Genomic DNA, 17,088 nt, shown 5'->3' on the forward strand with positions numbered 1-17,088 from the left:
GGCTGCAGCACCAAGAGCCTTTCATCCACACGGCTCAGAATAAAATGGAGAAAAAGTAGAAAGAATGAATGAAAGAGGATAAAAGAAAATAAAATAAAGTAAGGTAAAATAAAAAATTATTAAGAAAAAATATTTTTAAAAAGTAAAAAAATAAACAAACAAAAAAAAACGGACGGATAGAACCCTAGGACAAATGGTGAAAGCAAAGCTATACAGACAAAATCTCACACAGAAGCATACACATACACACTCAAAAAAAGAGGAAAAGCAGAAAAAATAAATCTTGCTCTCAGCTCTCAAAGTCCACCTCCTCAATTTTGGATGATTCGTTGTCTATTCAGGTATTCCACAGATGCAGGGTTCATCAAGTTGATTGTGGACTTTTAATCCTCTGCTCCTGAGCCTGCTGGGAGAGATTTCCCTTTGTCTTCTTTGTTTGCACAGGTCCTGGGGCTCAGCTTTGGGTTTGGCCCCGCCTCTGCGTGTAGGTCGCAGGAGGGCGTCTGTTCTTCGCTCAGACAGGACGGGGTTAAAGGAGCCGCTGATACGGGGGCTCTGGCTCACTCAGGCCGGGGGGGAGGGAGGGGCACAGATGCAGGGCGAGCCTGCGGCGGCAGAGGCCGGCGTGACATTGCACCAGCCTGAAGGGCGCCGTGCGTTCTCCTGGGGAAGTTGTCCCTGGATCCCGGGACCCTGGCAGTGGCGGGCTGCACAGGCTCCCCGGAAGGGAGGTGTGGAGAGTGACCTGTGCTCGCACACAGGCTTCTTGGTGGCTGCAGCAGCAGCCTTAGCGTCTCATGCCCGTCTCTGGGGTCCGCGCTGATAGCCGCGGCTCGCACCCATCTCTGGAGCTCCTTTAATCAGCGCTCTTAATCCCCTCTCCTCGCGCACCAGGAAACAAAGAGGGAAAAAAAAGTCTCTTGCCTCTTTGGCAGCTCCAGACTTTTTCCCGGACTCCCTCCCGGCTAGTCGTGGTGCACTAACCCCTTCAGGCTGTGTTCACGCCGCCAGTCCTCTCCCTGCGCTCCGACCGAAGCCCGAGCCTCAGCTCCCAGACCCGCCCGCCCCCGCGGGTGAGCAGACAAGCCTCTCGGGCTGGTTAGTGCTGGTCGGCACCGATCCTCTGTTCGGGAATCTCTCCGCTTTGCCCTCCACACCCCTGTGGCTGCGCTCTCCTCCGCGGCTCCGAAGCTTTCCCCACTCCGCCACCTGCAGTGTCCCACCGCGAAGGGGCTTCTAGTGTTTGGAAACCTTTCCTCCTTCACGGCTCCCTTCCACTGGTGCAGGTCCCGTCCCTATTGTCTCTGTTTATTCTTTTTTCTTTTGCCTTACCCAGGTAAGTGGGGGAGTTTCTTGCCTCTTGGGAGGTCTGAGGTCTTCTGCCAACATTCAGTAGGTGTTCTGTAGGAGTTGTTCCACGTGTAGATGTATTTCTGATGTATCTGTGGGGAGGAAGGTGATCTCCGCGTCTTACTCTTCCGCCATCTTCCCCCTCTCCCTGCTAGCTTTTTGGATCACCTCTGTTTTGTGATTTCCACCTCTTCCTCTGCCTTGGATTTATTACTTCTTTTGCTGAAAAAAAAATTCTTCAGTAGTTCTGTGGTGAACCCCCTGAATTCCTGAATGTCTGAAAATCACTTCATTTTGTCTTACCACTCAAATGTTAGTTTGAGATTCTTAAGTGCAATATAATTTTTTCTTGGAATTGTAAAGATACTGTTGTATACTATCTACAATTGTTGATAAGAAATTTGATGCTAATCTGATTGTTTTTCCTTTGTGGGAAACCTATTTTATTCTCCCAGGAAGCTTTTAGGGTTTTTTTCTTCATTCTTGAACTTCTAAAATTTCAGAGTGATGTAGTTCTTTTTACATTTATCTTATTCTATACTTGCTGGGTTGTTTCATTCCCAAGACTTAATTCTCTCTTCATTCCTGGGAAGTTTTCCTGTTTACCTCTGATTATTTCTTATCCACCTATTCAATTTATTCTCTTCCCTTGAATCTAAAATCCATGTTCCTTAACTTTTTTTTTTGGTACATCTTTGTCCTTTGACCTTTTAGCTCACTCATTGACTTTTCATTTATGTCCCAATTGCTGGTCGGTGCATCAAAAAATGTTTCAATTTCCGAGTTCTTTAGTTGTTTTCTTTCATGATGTAAAAATCCTCTCATATCTTTCTTATAAACTTAGTTAATAAAAGATATTTTAAAAGATTTTACATATATCTTTTCTGTATTTTCTCTCTTTGTTGAATTTAATGCTTCTGTTACCATGTTTGTTTTCTTCAATTGCTTGGTGATTCTTGGTTGTCTGCCCATCTTTGTGTTTGAGACTCCCGATTTGCCTCCCTGTTCTGTTTATTTTGTCTGTCTCTTGTGAGTAAGGAGCGTAACTTACTGTTTGGAGGGGAGTGGGAATAACTTTTTCTCTGATATGTCCTCCTGGGGGTGTAGTAGCTACCTGGGCCACACTTCTCGAAGACTGTGGTCCACACTCATACCTTTGTCCTTTCAGCATATGTCGCTGTTGCCTGCTGTACAAGTTGCTCTAAATTTGGTGTTCAGGGTTACAACTGAGGGTTACCTCACATTGTCTCCCATCTTGAAAAATTTCCATAACTGTTCTACCTTCAAGTAACCTTCTCCAGAACAGGGTTCTGGCTTTCTCTAGTCTTTTTTTTTTTCCTCTGTAGATTTGGTACTGCGTGCTTTCCATATTTTAGGAATTCTCCAAAATTTCTGTGTCAGCCTGCCATCTTGGTTTAACTTCCAGACCATTTAAATGGCTGTCTTGCTTTTTTTTTCCTTCTTTATTTTGGGGGATGTGAGAGGTGGTTAACTTAATATTTAGTTTGCATGTTGAAGGATGGAGAAGAATCACAGTTGGACTGGATCAAGACCTAATTAGAGGAGAACTAGACAAAGAGAAAATATAGTTGACTTTGAAATTGGCCTCAGTGACGTAGACTTAAATACAGTAGGTAAATGTGACTTTGGGTTTTCTTTGTTTTACCTGGAATGTATATTTCTTTGTTTTTTATATTCTGTAATTAATTCATTCCATAAGGTTTCTATTTATCATATTTTTATGCTTGTGATTTAAAAAACTTAAATTTTATTTCTTTCTCTACCTATAGTTATTTTGGACTTATATTTATTTTAGGTAACAAATCAAATGGTGACAGCATGTAAAGCATATATTACTGATGGGGGAACTAACCATGTATGGGATCAGGAAATACCAGTCGTACTAAAGAAAATTCAGGTTTGTATAAGTTTTTTTTATTTTCATAAAGTCAAGCTTTTACCATCTGGCCCAATTTTGCTTACGTTTTTCATTGACAAAGCATGTTAACTTTGAAAAAACATTGTACAGAGTAGCATGAGCATATAAAAAGAACTTCATTAAAATTATCTACTTCCCTTTATGCTTAGTGCTCCTGTTAGGGCATATTTTAATCCTCATCTTGTCCATGGCTGCCTGTATCAGACACCTCTCCTGTGCCATGTCATATGTTCTGGCCCCCATCTTTTACTCCAGTCCATGTTAATTTCATTTTCTTGCGTTTTTGCATTGGTTAGGATTGCTATGCATCCTTAAATAGACCTGGTAATAGTTAGCATCTGATTCTGATCTTCTTTTGGAAGAAAATGCTTCTAACATTTCCCCATTTAGTTTGATGCTTTAATACATCATTGATTAGATTCAAGGAAGTTTTGTTCCTCATTTTAGTACTAGGAGATATTATTAAAAGTTATGAATGGGTTTTGAAAAAATTTTTCAGCACATATTTTTTGAGGAGCTTATAAGATTTTTCTCCTCAATCTATTAATGTTATAGATGACATTTTTAGGTTTTCTAAAATGAAACTATTCTAATATCCCTAGAATAAACTCAACTTAGTCATGGTGTAATTACCTTTTTAAAAACATTCTTAAGTTCACTTTGCTACAATTTTCTTTAGGGTTTTTTGCAACTATATAGTCTGTAATTTTTCCTTTCTCATAGTGTCCTTGTTAGTGTTTCTGGCACTAAGGTCTCAGAATGAGTACGACTGGAGGAGGGGAAGGAAGCACTCCCCTCTTTTCTAGCCTCTAGAAGAGTTTGTAGAAAATCAAAGCGATCTGTTATTTTGAAAGTCTGAAAGAAATGGCCATACCAGCAAGTCTCCATCTCGAAGTGGTTATTGGCTTTCTTCATGTGCTGGTCCCTGGGCTTTGTAGAGCCTAGGTGGGAGGCTGGGACTGTTGAGGTAGAGCAAGAAAGGATGCTCAGTGCCCTCCACCTAGGACGTGAACTGTTGTGCTTGCAGGGTTGGCTCTGAGCACTCTCATAACCACTCTCTGACCTCTGGAACTGGAGGATAAGAAAGAGTTGTTAGAGGAAACAGAAGATGAGGAATTGCAGTTAGGATAGTTTCTCTTCCTGAAAACACTTGATCTCAATGACTGGAAGAACCAGAATCATTATGCAGTTCTTGGATTTGTTCATGTAAAATACAAAGTTATGCAGAGAGAGACCAAAGCAGCACATAAAGCAGTGGTTCTAAACAATACCAAAAGCAGCTGGTGAATCAGTTAAAGAAGGAGATAATGACAACTTCACTTGCATAACTAAAACTTATGAAATGTCTGAGTCAGTGAAAAGAGGAGAAATTAACAGTGTAGATCTTTCTTTTGATAACTCAGTTCCTTAGAAAAGTGAAGCAAAGGACAATTTCGTCTAAGTGTTTTCCCAGGTGTTTGAAATGCATTATAGGTGGTAAAAAAGAAAAAGTTCCTCAACTTGGTGATAAGAATTCATCATTTGATGATGCAGAGGCATTTTATTCCTGCTGGCATAATTTTTATTATTGGAGAGAATTTTTCTTATTTAAATGAAGGAAAAAAGCAGAATGTCATGATGAAAGGAGAGAGATTGAAAAGCAGAACAGAGCAACAAGGGCACAAAGAAAAAAGAAGAAATGAACTGAATGTTAGTTGATAATGCATATAACTGTGATGTAAGAATTTTAAAAATTCAAAGAAAAAGAAAAAGCCAAGAAAGAAGCAGAGAAGCAAAAGCAGAAGGAAAAAGCAGAAAGAACCTAAGGAAAAACAGAGATGAGGTGAATTAGGAGCTGCTTGGATAGCTAAGGAGAAAGAGGAAGTTAGACAAAAGGCATTACTGGCAAAGAAGAAAAAGGATAACCAGGAAAAAAAGCCATTAAGAGGGAAAGGCAATATCAAATCATTATGTTGTACACCTGAAACTAATATAGTGTTATATGTCAATTATATAAAAAAAGAGAAAGGTAGCAAAAACTTCAAAGTTCATGGAAGATCTGGACTTACTTTCCTGATGATGAGATAAAGCCAGTTAAAATTATGGCAGAAGTGGAAAAACTTTGCGATAGGCTCGAACTTGCAAGCTTACTGTACTTAAATGAAATATTCACATCACCTACAAAAGAAATAGGAATTGCTGCTCTGCCAAAACAGAAGAAATTAATGAGCAAATTAGAAAAGAGAAAGAGGAAATTGAGGCTTGTATGTGCCAAGTATCTAAGAATGCAAAGACATCTGTTGAAGGTGGAAATGGCAGTAAAAATTTGTCAGAAGAGAATTGATCTGCAATTGCTAATTAAAACTGTGAGCCTCTTTCTTGCTGGGACAAATTCAAGATGGGAAGTTATTGCCAAGTACATGAACACACACTCTACTTCTGGAAGTCAAAAGAACTGCCAAAGATTTTATTGGCAAAGAACCATCTCCCAAAACTTGGCCCTCATCAGAAAGATGACATACTGTGTGGAGTAGAGCCTCAAACTGTCAATATAACACCTCAGAACAATTTGAAAATCCATGTGCAGATTTCACCTCTTGACAACAGAAGCACAGAAGCTTTTGGAATGAGCTTTGAAAATGTATCCAGTAAATATACCTGAAAGATGTAGCATGTATCAGAATTTCATTTCGTTATGGCTGAGTAATATTCCATTGTATGGATATACCACAATTTGTTTATCCATTCATCTTTTGATAGACATTTGGATTGTTACCACCTTCCGACTATTGCGAATAATGCTGCTATGAACATTGCTGTTTAATGATCTCTTTGAGTCTCTTCTTTCAGTTATTTTGGGTATATACCTAGAAGTGAAATTGCTGGATCGTATGGCAGTTCTGTTTTTAACTTTTTGTGGAACCACCAAACTGTTTTCCCTAGCAGCTCTTCCATTTCACATTCTCACCAGCAATGCACAAGAGTTCCAGTTTCTCCACACTGTGCCAATACTTGTTATTTTCTCTTTTTTTGGTAATAGGTATCCTAATGCATATGAAATGGTATCTTATTGTGTTTTGATTTGCATGTCCCTAATGGCTAGTGATGGTTGAGCATCTTTTCATGTGCTTATTGGCCATTTGTATATCTTCTTTAGAGACATGTCTATTCAAATCCTTTACTCATTTTTGAAGTGGGTTCTGTTTTTGTTGAGTTGGAGGAGTTCTTTATATATTCTAGATATTAATCCCTTATATATATGTTTTATAAATACATATTGCTTCATTTAAAAAAAACTAGTTATTTGACTATTCTTTCTATTTCTTCTTGAGACAGTTTTTGTAAGTTTATATTTTTGAGGAATTTCTTCAATTTTTCTAAAATTTGTAATTTATTGTCATAATGTTGATAATATTCTCTTACTAATCTTTGCCTTGTTATGTAATATGTCCCCTTACTCATTAACAGTATTACTTATCTTCTCTGTTTTCTTAATCATTCTTGCTCACTCAATCCTCAAATTCAGAGCAACCCATCCTCCTCCCAGGAGTTTATCACTTCTGTTTTCATTGTTATTGTTATTTGCTGGATTCCATGTTTCCCTCTATAGTTTCTCCAGGGTTAATTTTGGGAGTGGGAGTGAGAAATCATTCCCCCCAAACTGACCAATTGGCAGAAACCAGGACTCTTGACGTAGAACTTAGCAATTTATTCTCATAATTGTTTTAATATGCTTCGTCACTAGCCATTTACTTACTGAATTAGAAATGAAAGCTTGGTTTTCTGCATTCTAGTTTAACCTGCTTTCTACTACATCTGAAATTTTTTCAGGAAACTTTTATTGTATAGTTTTGGGGAATAATTTTCAGATGAGTTGGAGGAAGCAATGAGAAGAATTGTTATTCAGGATGTTACCTGTTCAACAGAAAGGAATTGGTTGGTGAAGAAGAAGTAATAGAAAGTAATTCCTATTAGATGACATATTCCAGTAGGGTAGGGATCTTATCTGTACTCCTAGCATCTCAAGGAGTTCCTAACATATGGTAGGCACCAAGAAACTTTCTTTTTTAAAAATATTTATTTATTTATTTGGCTGCACTGGCATCTTTGTTGGCACATGCGAGATCTTCATTGTGGCATGCCGGATCTTTTTAGTTGCGGCATGCAGGATCTAGTTCCTTGACCAGGGATCAAACCCGGTTCCCCTGCATTGGGAGCCTGGAGTCTTAACCACTGGACCACCAGGGAAGTCCTTAAACTTTTGTTTAATAAGTGAAAAATAATCAGTTACTTCGAAGAGAGTAATGATTTTGTTTTAGAGATTGAGAGGTGGGGAGGTGTATCATAGCTAGAAGTAGGTATGAGACTAGTTATATAAGCTTGAATGTTTATAGGAATCACCTGAGCAACTGGTTGAAAGTATGGATTCCTGAGTCTCACTCACAGAAATTCTGATTTAGTGGCTGAGGTAGGCAGAATAAAGATGTCCACATCCTAATCCCCGGAATTTGTGAATATGTTATATTAAATGTTAAGGGGGAATTAAGGTTACAGGAGGAATTAAGGATGGAGAGATTACCCTGGATTATCTAAGTGGGATCAATGTAAGCACAAAGGTCCTTATAGAGTGAAGAGGGAGATGGAAGAGTCAGAACCAGGGAGCTGGCATTATGTTAAAGATTTGACTGGCCATTGGTGGCTTTGAAAAAGTTTAACGTTATTATTTTTTTAAGATGGTTTGGTTAGCTGGACATGACAGTGAGTTCCTACTGGAGCCTAGTGACAATGTCCTCTTTTTTTAACCTGGTTGAACTGACCTGGTATAGCTGTAGTCAAATATTAGGATTTCAGCAATGCACCCATCAAAGACTTTATGATCTCCTCGTGGAGAAATGACAGTTGGATGATAAGTTAGTATTGCACAGTCTTAATGTTTTTTATACCAGTATGTGAATAATGCTGATTAAAAGATGCCAACTGACTAGATAGATAATTGAAAATAGACAGAATTGATACATAATTTTTGGCCTCCTGGGAGCTCTGATTAGCCATGAAAACATGACAACAAATAGTGTATGTGGTAACTTTGATAAGGATAAGAGTTAAGGGGAAATAATGAGAATAAAGAAGATGAGACTATATTGTAAAATAGAAAAAAAAACTGTATTGATTTTCATAGGCCTTTCAATGTGTGGGCAGAGAACTTGAATTTTTAATGTTAACAGCAGCAACCCCTATTGAGGGGCTGATGTGATCAGTTTTGTGTGAGGATAGAATTTTTGAATTTTTCACTCATAAACAAGTGTCTCACTATGTATTATACCCCCTTTTAAATCTCTCATAGGACTGCATTTTTCTATTCAAGGAATATCAGACATCTTTTCACAAAACAAGGAAACAGATTTTAGAATCCTCAGGGGAAAAATCTTTTGAGGTTTCAGAAATGTATATATTTGGAAAATTTGAAGCTTTCTGCAAAAGACTGGAGAAGGTAAGCATCGTGCAGCCACAGTTGCCACTACCAACCATACCTTTCCAGTTATTTCATACTTTATGTAGCATCACTGAGAATTATTTTTCCAGATCTCTTGTCTTACTATTGATCTGACTCATCCACTATTACTCATAGATTACTGCATTTTATTATAACTTATTTTTTCATTCCTAATTACTATCTTCTGCCAGTCGCACAAAAGCTATTGCAGACTTTCACTTCTCTCGAGACCTCAATTCTATCTTCACCTATAGATCTTGAACTTAAAGCCTCTGCTCTTAACCATTGTATCAGGCTGAGAAAAGGTGTGAGGTGACATATCTGCAATATCTGGCAGAACCAGTAGTTGTGTCATATCTGGATGTGTGAGCACCTTCTCTTTCTAGGCCATATATATGGTCTAAACATAAACATTGTATAGGCGATGTCTTTGCTGGGCAGATATGGGTTAGAAACTTCAGCACCTTTGATTCATTCATTGATTAGGACTGGCTGGAGAGGAGTGATGTTTTTCCAGGGGATACAGGGCAGCCCATCTCAGAGGCTCCTTCGAGTCAACCTTTGCAAAGCCTTCAAAGATATCATCTAGGTACCACCCTCCCCATGGCCCCACCATTCTGCCAACTCCCTAGGTCCTGATAACAGTTAGGAGTCTGCTCATTTGTTGGAAATTGGTGGGGGGCATTTCACAAGTTGAAGGGCATTTCCTATACATGCCAGGATAGGAAAATATGGATGATGTACAAAACCAAGTTACTGAGTGGGGCTGTTTTTTGTTTGTTTCTTTAGCAGCTTTACTGAGATATAATTCACATACCATATAATGTATTCATTTAAAGTGTACAAATCAATATTTTCCAATATATTCACAGGATTGTGCAACCATACCACCATCTAATTTTAGAACATTTTCATTCCCACTAAAAGAAACCCTGTGCCCATTAGCAGTGGTACCCCATTCTCCCCTCTACCCAGCCCTAAGCACTTGCTAATCTACTTTCTGTTTCTATAGATTTGCCTATTCTCGACATTTCATATAAATGGAATCATATAATATGTGGTCTTTTGTGACTGGCTTCTTTCACTTAGTATAATATTTTCAAGGTTCATCTATGTTGTAGTATTCCTTTTTATTGCTGAATAATATTCATTTGGATATACCATATTTTACTTATCCACTCATTTGTTGGTGGACATTTGGGTTTTTCTACTTTTTGGCTATTATGACTAATGCAGCTATGAATATATATGTATGTGTTGTTGTGTGAACATATGTTGTCATTTCTTTTGAGTATATGCGTAGGAGTGGAACTGCTGGGTCAGATAATAACTCCATGTTTACCTTTATTGAGGAAGTGCCAAACTATTTTTCAAAGTAGTTGCATCATTTTATAGTCTCATAAGCAATGTATGAGGGTTCCAATTTCTCTGCATTCTTGTAACACTTATTATCTGTCTTTTTGTATTTAGCCATCCTAGTGGGTGTGAAGTGACATCTCATTGTAGTTTTGATTTGCATTTCCCTGATGACTAATGGTGTTGAGCATCTTTTTAAATGCTTATTGTCCATTCGTATGTCTTCTTTGGAGAAATTTCTATTTAAATTCTTTGCACATTTTAAATTTAGTTATTTGTGTTTTTGTAGTTCAGTTTGTAAGAGTTCTTTATATATTCTGGGTCTTAAGTCCCTTATCAGATATGATTTTCAAATATTTTCTCTCTTTCTACAGGTTATCTTTTCACTTTCTTGATTGTGTTCTTTGAAGCAGGAAGTTTTGTTTTGTTTTGTTTTAATATTTATTTATTTATTTTGGCTGCACTGAGTCTTAGTTGCAGCCCGTGGGATCTTCGTTGCAGCATGCTGGCTCTTAGTTGCAGCATACGGACTTCTTAGTTGCAGCATGCATGCGGGATCTAGTTCCCCGACCAGGGATCGAACCTAGGCCCCCTGCATTGGGAGGGCAGAGTCTTGCCCACTGGACCACCAGGGAATTCCCTGAAGCAGGAAGTTTTACATTTTGATGAAGTCCAATTTATCAAGTATTTCTTTTGTTGCTTGTGCTTTTGGTGCCGCATCTGGGAAGATGTTGCGTGAGGCTGTTTTGTGAACAGTGAGGATTTCTTGGGGACAAATGTCCAATTAGAATGATATTGGCATGGGTCAAATGAATAATAAGCCCCATTGGTCAGGACCTGTTCCACAGAAATGTTTAACATTTCTGAAACCATTAGAATGTAAACCTGGAGGTGAGTCCTGGTTACTGTTAATTTTTCCAGGAGTGGGGGCCCTTGCTAACTTGGGTGCAGTTTTACATTTGGTAGAGTTTCCGGGCTAGACCTTAATTATTAGCCCATGTGCAGTAAAGATCTTTGGTGGCAGGTCTAATGCCGGGCGTAATGAACATCCATCTGTAAAGCAGCAGCCCAAGCATTCCTGATGCTAGAGGGAGTGGGTAATAATGGCCAGCTACATTAGCTACTCCCCCTGCCTTACCTCTGGAGAAGCCTTGCCTGTAGTCTTAAGGATACAACTTCATGCCACAAAGGCTCAGCTGTCAGAGCCAACACAGCACTCCCTAGGGGTCTTACTTGAAGTGCATCCTGGTTACTAGGTTATTCCATCTCCCCTGTGCTAAGAATTCCTTGCCTGACTGGCATCTCTCCCAGGTGTCATTGGTGGATGTTGGTGTCCAGATTCTTAAAGATGGGGCATAATAGTTACCCTGAAATGTGGCCAGAATTTTCATAATCCTCTAGAGGTGGCTACTGAACTGCCTTGGTGGGCTTCGCCTGCTGAGTGGGACACAGCAGGGACCACTGTTGGACCATCCCTATGAGCTCTTAAATAGTTGAAGAGGAGAGACAGAAGGGCAGGCTAAGCCAGAGCCTGTTAGGGAAAGCTCAGATTCAGATGTCAGGATGACCAAGTACGAAAGTCAAAGGACAGATAAGATTGAGCTTGGGGTTGGAGAACCAAGACCTCAGAGTTGGGCAGAGATGTTGGGGATCTTTAAGGAACAAGTGAGGAGGAAAGTGCTAGCGTGTCAGCTTAGGGTGCCTGAAGTGCATCTTTTTCGGTAGGTGGAGACTTGGTGCATTGAGTGTTAGTCTGCCCTAAAGAACCAGAATTGTGTATAATATCCCTTGTTTCTTCTTCCTGTTCCTGCCATGTAAATTTTGGTGAATATTGGTTTCCCAATATTGATGAATTTGGTTTCCCAGAGCTCTGTCTTTAGTTTTCTTCTCACCCTGAACATCTGTGGGAGAGAAGCGAAGGAGTGGGAAGCTTTGAGCATTGTTTTCCAGAGCAGGAATCAAAATGGCGAATCACTGATGAATATTAAGGAACTGAGTAGCCTGTGGACATGAAAGACTTTTTTTTTTTTTTTTTTTTTGGTGAAGTAGGTGGTGTTGGTACATTGAGATGGAGCCAGCTGTTTCTGAAATAAAGTTCATTGTGAGGATTTTCCAGGGTTCTTTAGGGGTCACAAGTGACTACAGTCATCTTTCAGGATTGTGGGACCTTTCCTTTACTTGAATGTGGAATTATGCTAGTGTTACATATCAGAACTATGGTGAGGGCCAGAAAAATGGTAACACTTTTGAATCCGGTGATCCAGTGAAACGATTTTCAGAACATTCTCAAGAACAAAATGCTGAAACTATTTAGACATCTGCAAGGGCTTTTACTCACTGTCCCTCACCACCCCACCTCCTCTTGGAAGGCAAGGTGATCAGATTCTGAGAAAGGCTCTAAACTCTGTCTACTTATGGCAGAACATCCTCTGTCTTAAATAGTCTGAGTAGTAATGACTGGAACAGAGATTTGTCTTCTGTTTTATCTCCTCCGGTTGGTTTTACCTTAAATGATTCTAAAGCCTGTTTATTGGCTTGTTTTTTAAAAATCATTGATTCATTAAGAGTTAATTCTAGGGAAGGGTGCTAATTTCTAACTTTTAAGCTAAAGTAACACTTTTCTTTTTAAGATTACAGAAATGATAACTATTGTGCAAACATATTCAGCCTTGAGCAATTCTCCCATAGAGGGAATAGACATTATGGCAATAAAATTCAAAAATATATATCAAGGGGTTCAGAAAAAGCAGTATGATATTTTGGATCCAAGAAGGACAGAATTTGACATGGATTTCTTAGATTTCATGGCAAAAATCAAGGCTTTAGAGGTAAGTAATTATACATACTTTTGATTTAGTAAAGCTGAAATGTAATCAATAGTACTGAAATTCACATATTTATTATTTATTACAAATTACTCTTGCAAATTGATCAAAAATATTTGCCAGCATGAATAATTTTCTAACCAGTCCACAAAATGTTTTCTATCTTTTTTTTTAATGAAAAAAGAGCTTATTCAATAAAAGATATCAATAACTAACCAGAAGCCCAAAGGGCTTATTGTAGCTGGGTTTATTTTTAATGTGCATTAAAAAATATATTCGATTTTTGTTGTGCCAAGGACTAGTGTCACTTTTCCTGTGTAAGAGAGAATTTGTAGGCCTTGTTCTTTGTTCAGTGTGAGAAGATTTGAGAGCAGATTAGGACGATGGAACACTCTTCCCTTGGCACCGCGCTTTATGGCCACATTCTCTCTGCAGCTTAGAGGATGACTCTGAAGAGACCCTCCTCCTGTCTGTCGTAGCTGAAGGGACACCAGAGGGATGAGACTGTAACAGGTTTCTTTCTCACCTTTTGGGCTAATATGACTTCAGTTACTCTCTTACTGAAAACTGTTAACCCAGGTGTAGCACCAGGGAATTATCTCCTCTTTGCTGCAGAATGTCTTGGAGACACAGAGAGGGACAGAATATACCCTGCCCACTTCCTGAGTCTTAAATCCTTGCCAAGAAGGTGAGGAAGATGATATATTTTTTCTCATTTATTTTTTTTAAAGACTCTCTAAAAACTATATTACGTGTAATTTGTGCAATATAAATTAAAAAGATCCTAAAATTCTAGAAACAACACTTTTTCTTTTTGACACAGATTTCCTTTCAGTTTTTGAAAGTTAGACTCTGATAGGAAGATATATTTTACTTTTTACTTTTAGTGTTTGGTTTTGGGAGTTATATCTTGATAGCAGTGGGAATTTGTGTTTTTTAAAAAACTTCTTGCTTAAATTATTTTTATGATTCATTAATAAGATTATATGTTATAAAGCCTGTACTGTGGTCTTAGATACAAGTTTAGCTTTCAGTAAATTTAGAGGCCATATTAAGTTTTTAGTATCTAAAAAGATATGTCAGTGTTTTAACTTTTCTTCCTTTTCCAATGTTTGATTAATGGGTGTAGTATGTATTTGTAGACAGTACCAATATAATCTATAAGTGAAAGTAATTTGCGGAGTGCTTCAGTTCCATCAGTTGGGCACCAGGAGTTTGGAGTTCACTGCTCTGGATGGTGTGAGTCTTGGAAGAACATTTTCGGCTTCTTATTCCTCCTTAGTGTGGCAGAGGTTTCTGAGAGCAGCAGCGTTAGAAAATGACACCTGTTCACCCTGGGTGTCTATAGTGTCATTACACTGCTCTACCGACATGCTAAGAAATCCTAAATCTCCCCCAAAAATGTACTTTGTAAGGGACTTTCACTCCTTTCATAAATTCTCTAGGTCAACATCCAATACATAATGAGCGGCAAATGCAAACCACATATAAAATTTTAATTTTTTAGTAGCCACGTGCATAAAAGTAAAAAGAAATAGGTGATGTTAATTTTAATGATACACTTTATTCAACCCAACATATTCAAAATATTTTCATTTTAACATGTCATTAATAAAAACCATTATGAAATATTCTTTTTTCATACTGCCTTTGAAGTTTTGTGTGTATTTTACATTTATAGCACATCTCACTTAGAAGTAGTGACATTTTAAGTGCTTAGTAGAAACATGTGGCCAGTGGCCACCATACCAGACAGTGCAGTTCTAGATGCTTAGATGGTAGATGTATTTAAGGCTCGTATTTTAATTCTGTAGGAGAATCATTCATTGTTGTTAAACAAAACTAATCTCCTTAACTCAAAAAGTCAAATATTAATATTGCATTTCAGGTACAAATACAGGCATTTATGAACAGTACTTTTGGAAAAATTTTGTCTTCTCAGCAGGCTCTTCAGCTGCTTCAGAGGTATTTATAATGCATTAAGCAGTATAGTTTCTGGGTGGGATAACTTTATATCTGAAAATAACAATTTCAAAAAATTTTTGGAAATCTCTCCTATGTAAACTTTAAAACTTTTAAACAGTTATCTTCCAATTATCATTAAATAGACTGGTGAAAATTGAAATATAGTATATTTTTCATTTTCATTTTCATTTTTCATTGCATGTTTTTGTAGTGGAAAGTCTTTCAATAAGGAAATGATTTCACATTTTCCCCCAGCTATGTAATATGTTAAGGTTAATTTCATAAGTGTTATTGGAAAGGGAACAAATAATGTTTAATTCTGCATACTGAAAGGACTTCTAACAGTGAAATTATCTAAGAATAGTAGGTCCCCAAACTTTCTGTTTTTCCTCCTGAGTGCTTCTGCAGCTTCCTTTCCTTCTAGTCCTGACAACGGTCCTCCCCTAAATGGCAGGAAAGCCTGGATTAGAAGGATGGGCTGGACCAGAAGCTGTTTTCTTGCAGCTCAGGGAGAGCTCACTACCCATGTCAGGGACCATTTTGAAATTCTCCCCTGAGAGCCAGTGGATCTGGGTTTGGGTCTGACTTTGGGTTTGGGTCTGACTTTCCCATCTCTCTAATGCTGGACCATACCTGTGAAACCTTACCTCATGAGACCATCATAAGAGTTGAAACAGACATAAAATGATTTTGATGAGTGACAGTACTGTACACACAGATGGCAGTACCATTTTCTTGGCAATGTCTCTGTCTCTGTCTCTCTCTTTTTACCTATGGTATGCTGGTGTCAACTCATTTTATTATCAGAAAGTTATGGTTCTAGTACTTCCTATGCATAACTTAGTCTCTTAGTGGAAGTGACATTTGGCTGACAAAATCATTATATCATTATGCCTATTTGGGATGACGTGAGCAGTAATATTGGCAGAGGGACAGTCATTGAGCTCCCCTCCATCTTTGCTAAGCCAGCTCCCCACTCATCTTTTTAATCTCAGTTCAGATGTCACTATTTTTTTTTTTTTTTTTTTGTGGTACGCGGGCCTCTCACTGCTGTGGCCTCTCCCGTTGCGGAGCACAGGCTCCGGACGCGCAGGCTCAATGGCCATGGCTCACGGGCCCAGCCACTCCACGGCATATGGGATCTTCCCGGACTGGGGCACGAACCCGTGTCCCCTGCGTCAGCAGGCGGACTCCCAACCACTGCGCCACCAGGGAAGCCCCAGATGTCACTTTTTCAGGGAAGTCTTTCTTGACTTCCCAGACTTGGCTGGGTTCCCCTGTTACATGCATTTCTGGCACGCTTGTAATTTAAATAATTATTTATGTCACTCCTGACCGATCTCTGCCTTTTCCATAAGGTACTCATTGGCTCCAAGAGAGCTGGAACCACACCTGTCTTGTCCATCACTGTAACCTAGGGCAATGCATGAGGCCTGGTGTGAATATTTGTCAAATGAGTGAATGGATTTTTAGGATTGCAACAATTCTTAAGTGTGTTTCTCATTTATTTTTATTTTTATTTTTATTTTTATTTTTTTAATTTTAATTTTATTTTTTTTAAACAGTATTTTTTTATTAGTTTCTGCTTTATAACAAAGTGAATCAGTCATACATATACATCTGTTCCCACATCCCTTCCCTCATGCATCTCCCTCCCTCCCACCCTCCCCATCCCACCCCTCCAGGCGGTCACAAAGCACCGAGCTGATCTCCCTGTGCTCTGCGGCTACTTCCCACTATCTATCTACCTTACGTTTGGTAGTGTATATATGCCCATGCCTCTCTTTCGCTTTGTCACAGCTTACCCTTCCCCCTCCCCATATCCTCAAGTCCATTCTCAAGTAGGTCTGTGTCTTTATTCCCGTTTTGCCCCTAGGTTCTTCATGACATTTTTTTTTAAATTCCGTATATATGTGTTAGCATACGGTATTTGTCTTTCTCTTTCTGACTAACTTCACTCTGTATGACAGACTCTAGGTCTATCCACCTCATTACAAATAGCTCAGTTTCATTTTTTTTATGGCTGAGTAATATTCCATTGTATATATGTGCCACATCTTCTTTATCCATTCATCCGATGATGGACACTTAGGTTGTTTCCAGCTCCGGGCTATTGTGAATAGAGCTGCAATGAACATTTTGGTACATGTCTCTTTTTGAATTATGGTTTTCTCAGGGTA

At 38.7% G+C, this 17,088-nt stretch overlaps 1 protein-coding gene and 1 pseudogene across 2 annotated transcripts in view; both read left to right on the forward strand.

The window, feature by feature from the left end:
- DNAH8 (dynein axonemal heavy chain 8) overlaps nucleotides 1–17,088 on the forward strand; it is a 343,843-nt gene that overhangs the window by 39,896 nt on the left and 286,859 nt on the right. Inside the window, exons 11-14 of the mRNA XM_081246835.1 lie at nucleotides 3,167–3,268; nucleotides 8,613–8,759; nucleotides 12,749–12,946; nucleotides 14,832–14,908. Coding sequence (XP_081102961.1) covers nucleotides 3,167–3,268; nucleotides 8,613–8,759; nucleotides 12,749–12,946; nucleotides 14,832–14,908 — 524 coding nt within the window. The remainder of the gene's footprint in view (nucleotides 1–3,166; nucleotides 3,269–8,612; nucleotides 8,760–12,748; nucleotides 12,947–14,831; nucleotides 14,909–17,088) is intronic.
- On the forward strand, nucleotides 4,154–5,221 carry LOC308623772 (dnaJ homolog subfamily C member 2-like; annotated as a pseudogene). Its single transcript has 2 exons — nucleotides 4,154–4,210; nucleotides 4,421–5,221. The product of its transcript is annotated as a dnaJ homolog subfamily C member 2-like (transcript).

The sequence above is a fragment of the Mesoplodon bidens genome (genome assembly GCF_964165515.1).
Source record: "Mesoplodon bidens genome assembly, chromosome: 10".
NCBI lineage: Eukaryota > Metazoa > Chordata > Mammalia > Artiodactyla > Ziphiidae > Mesoplodon > Mesoplodon bidens.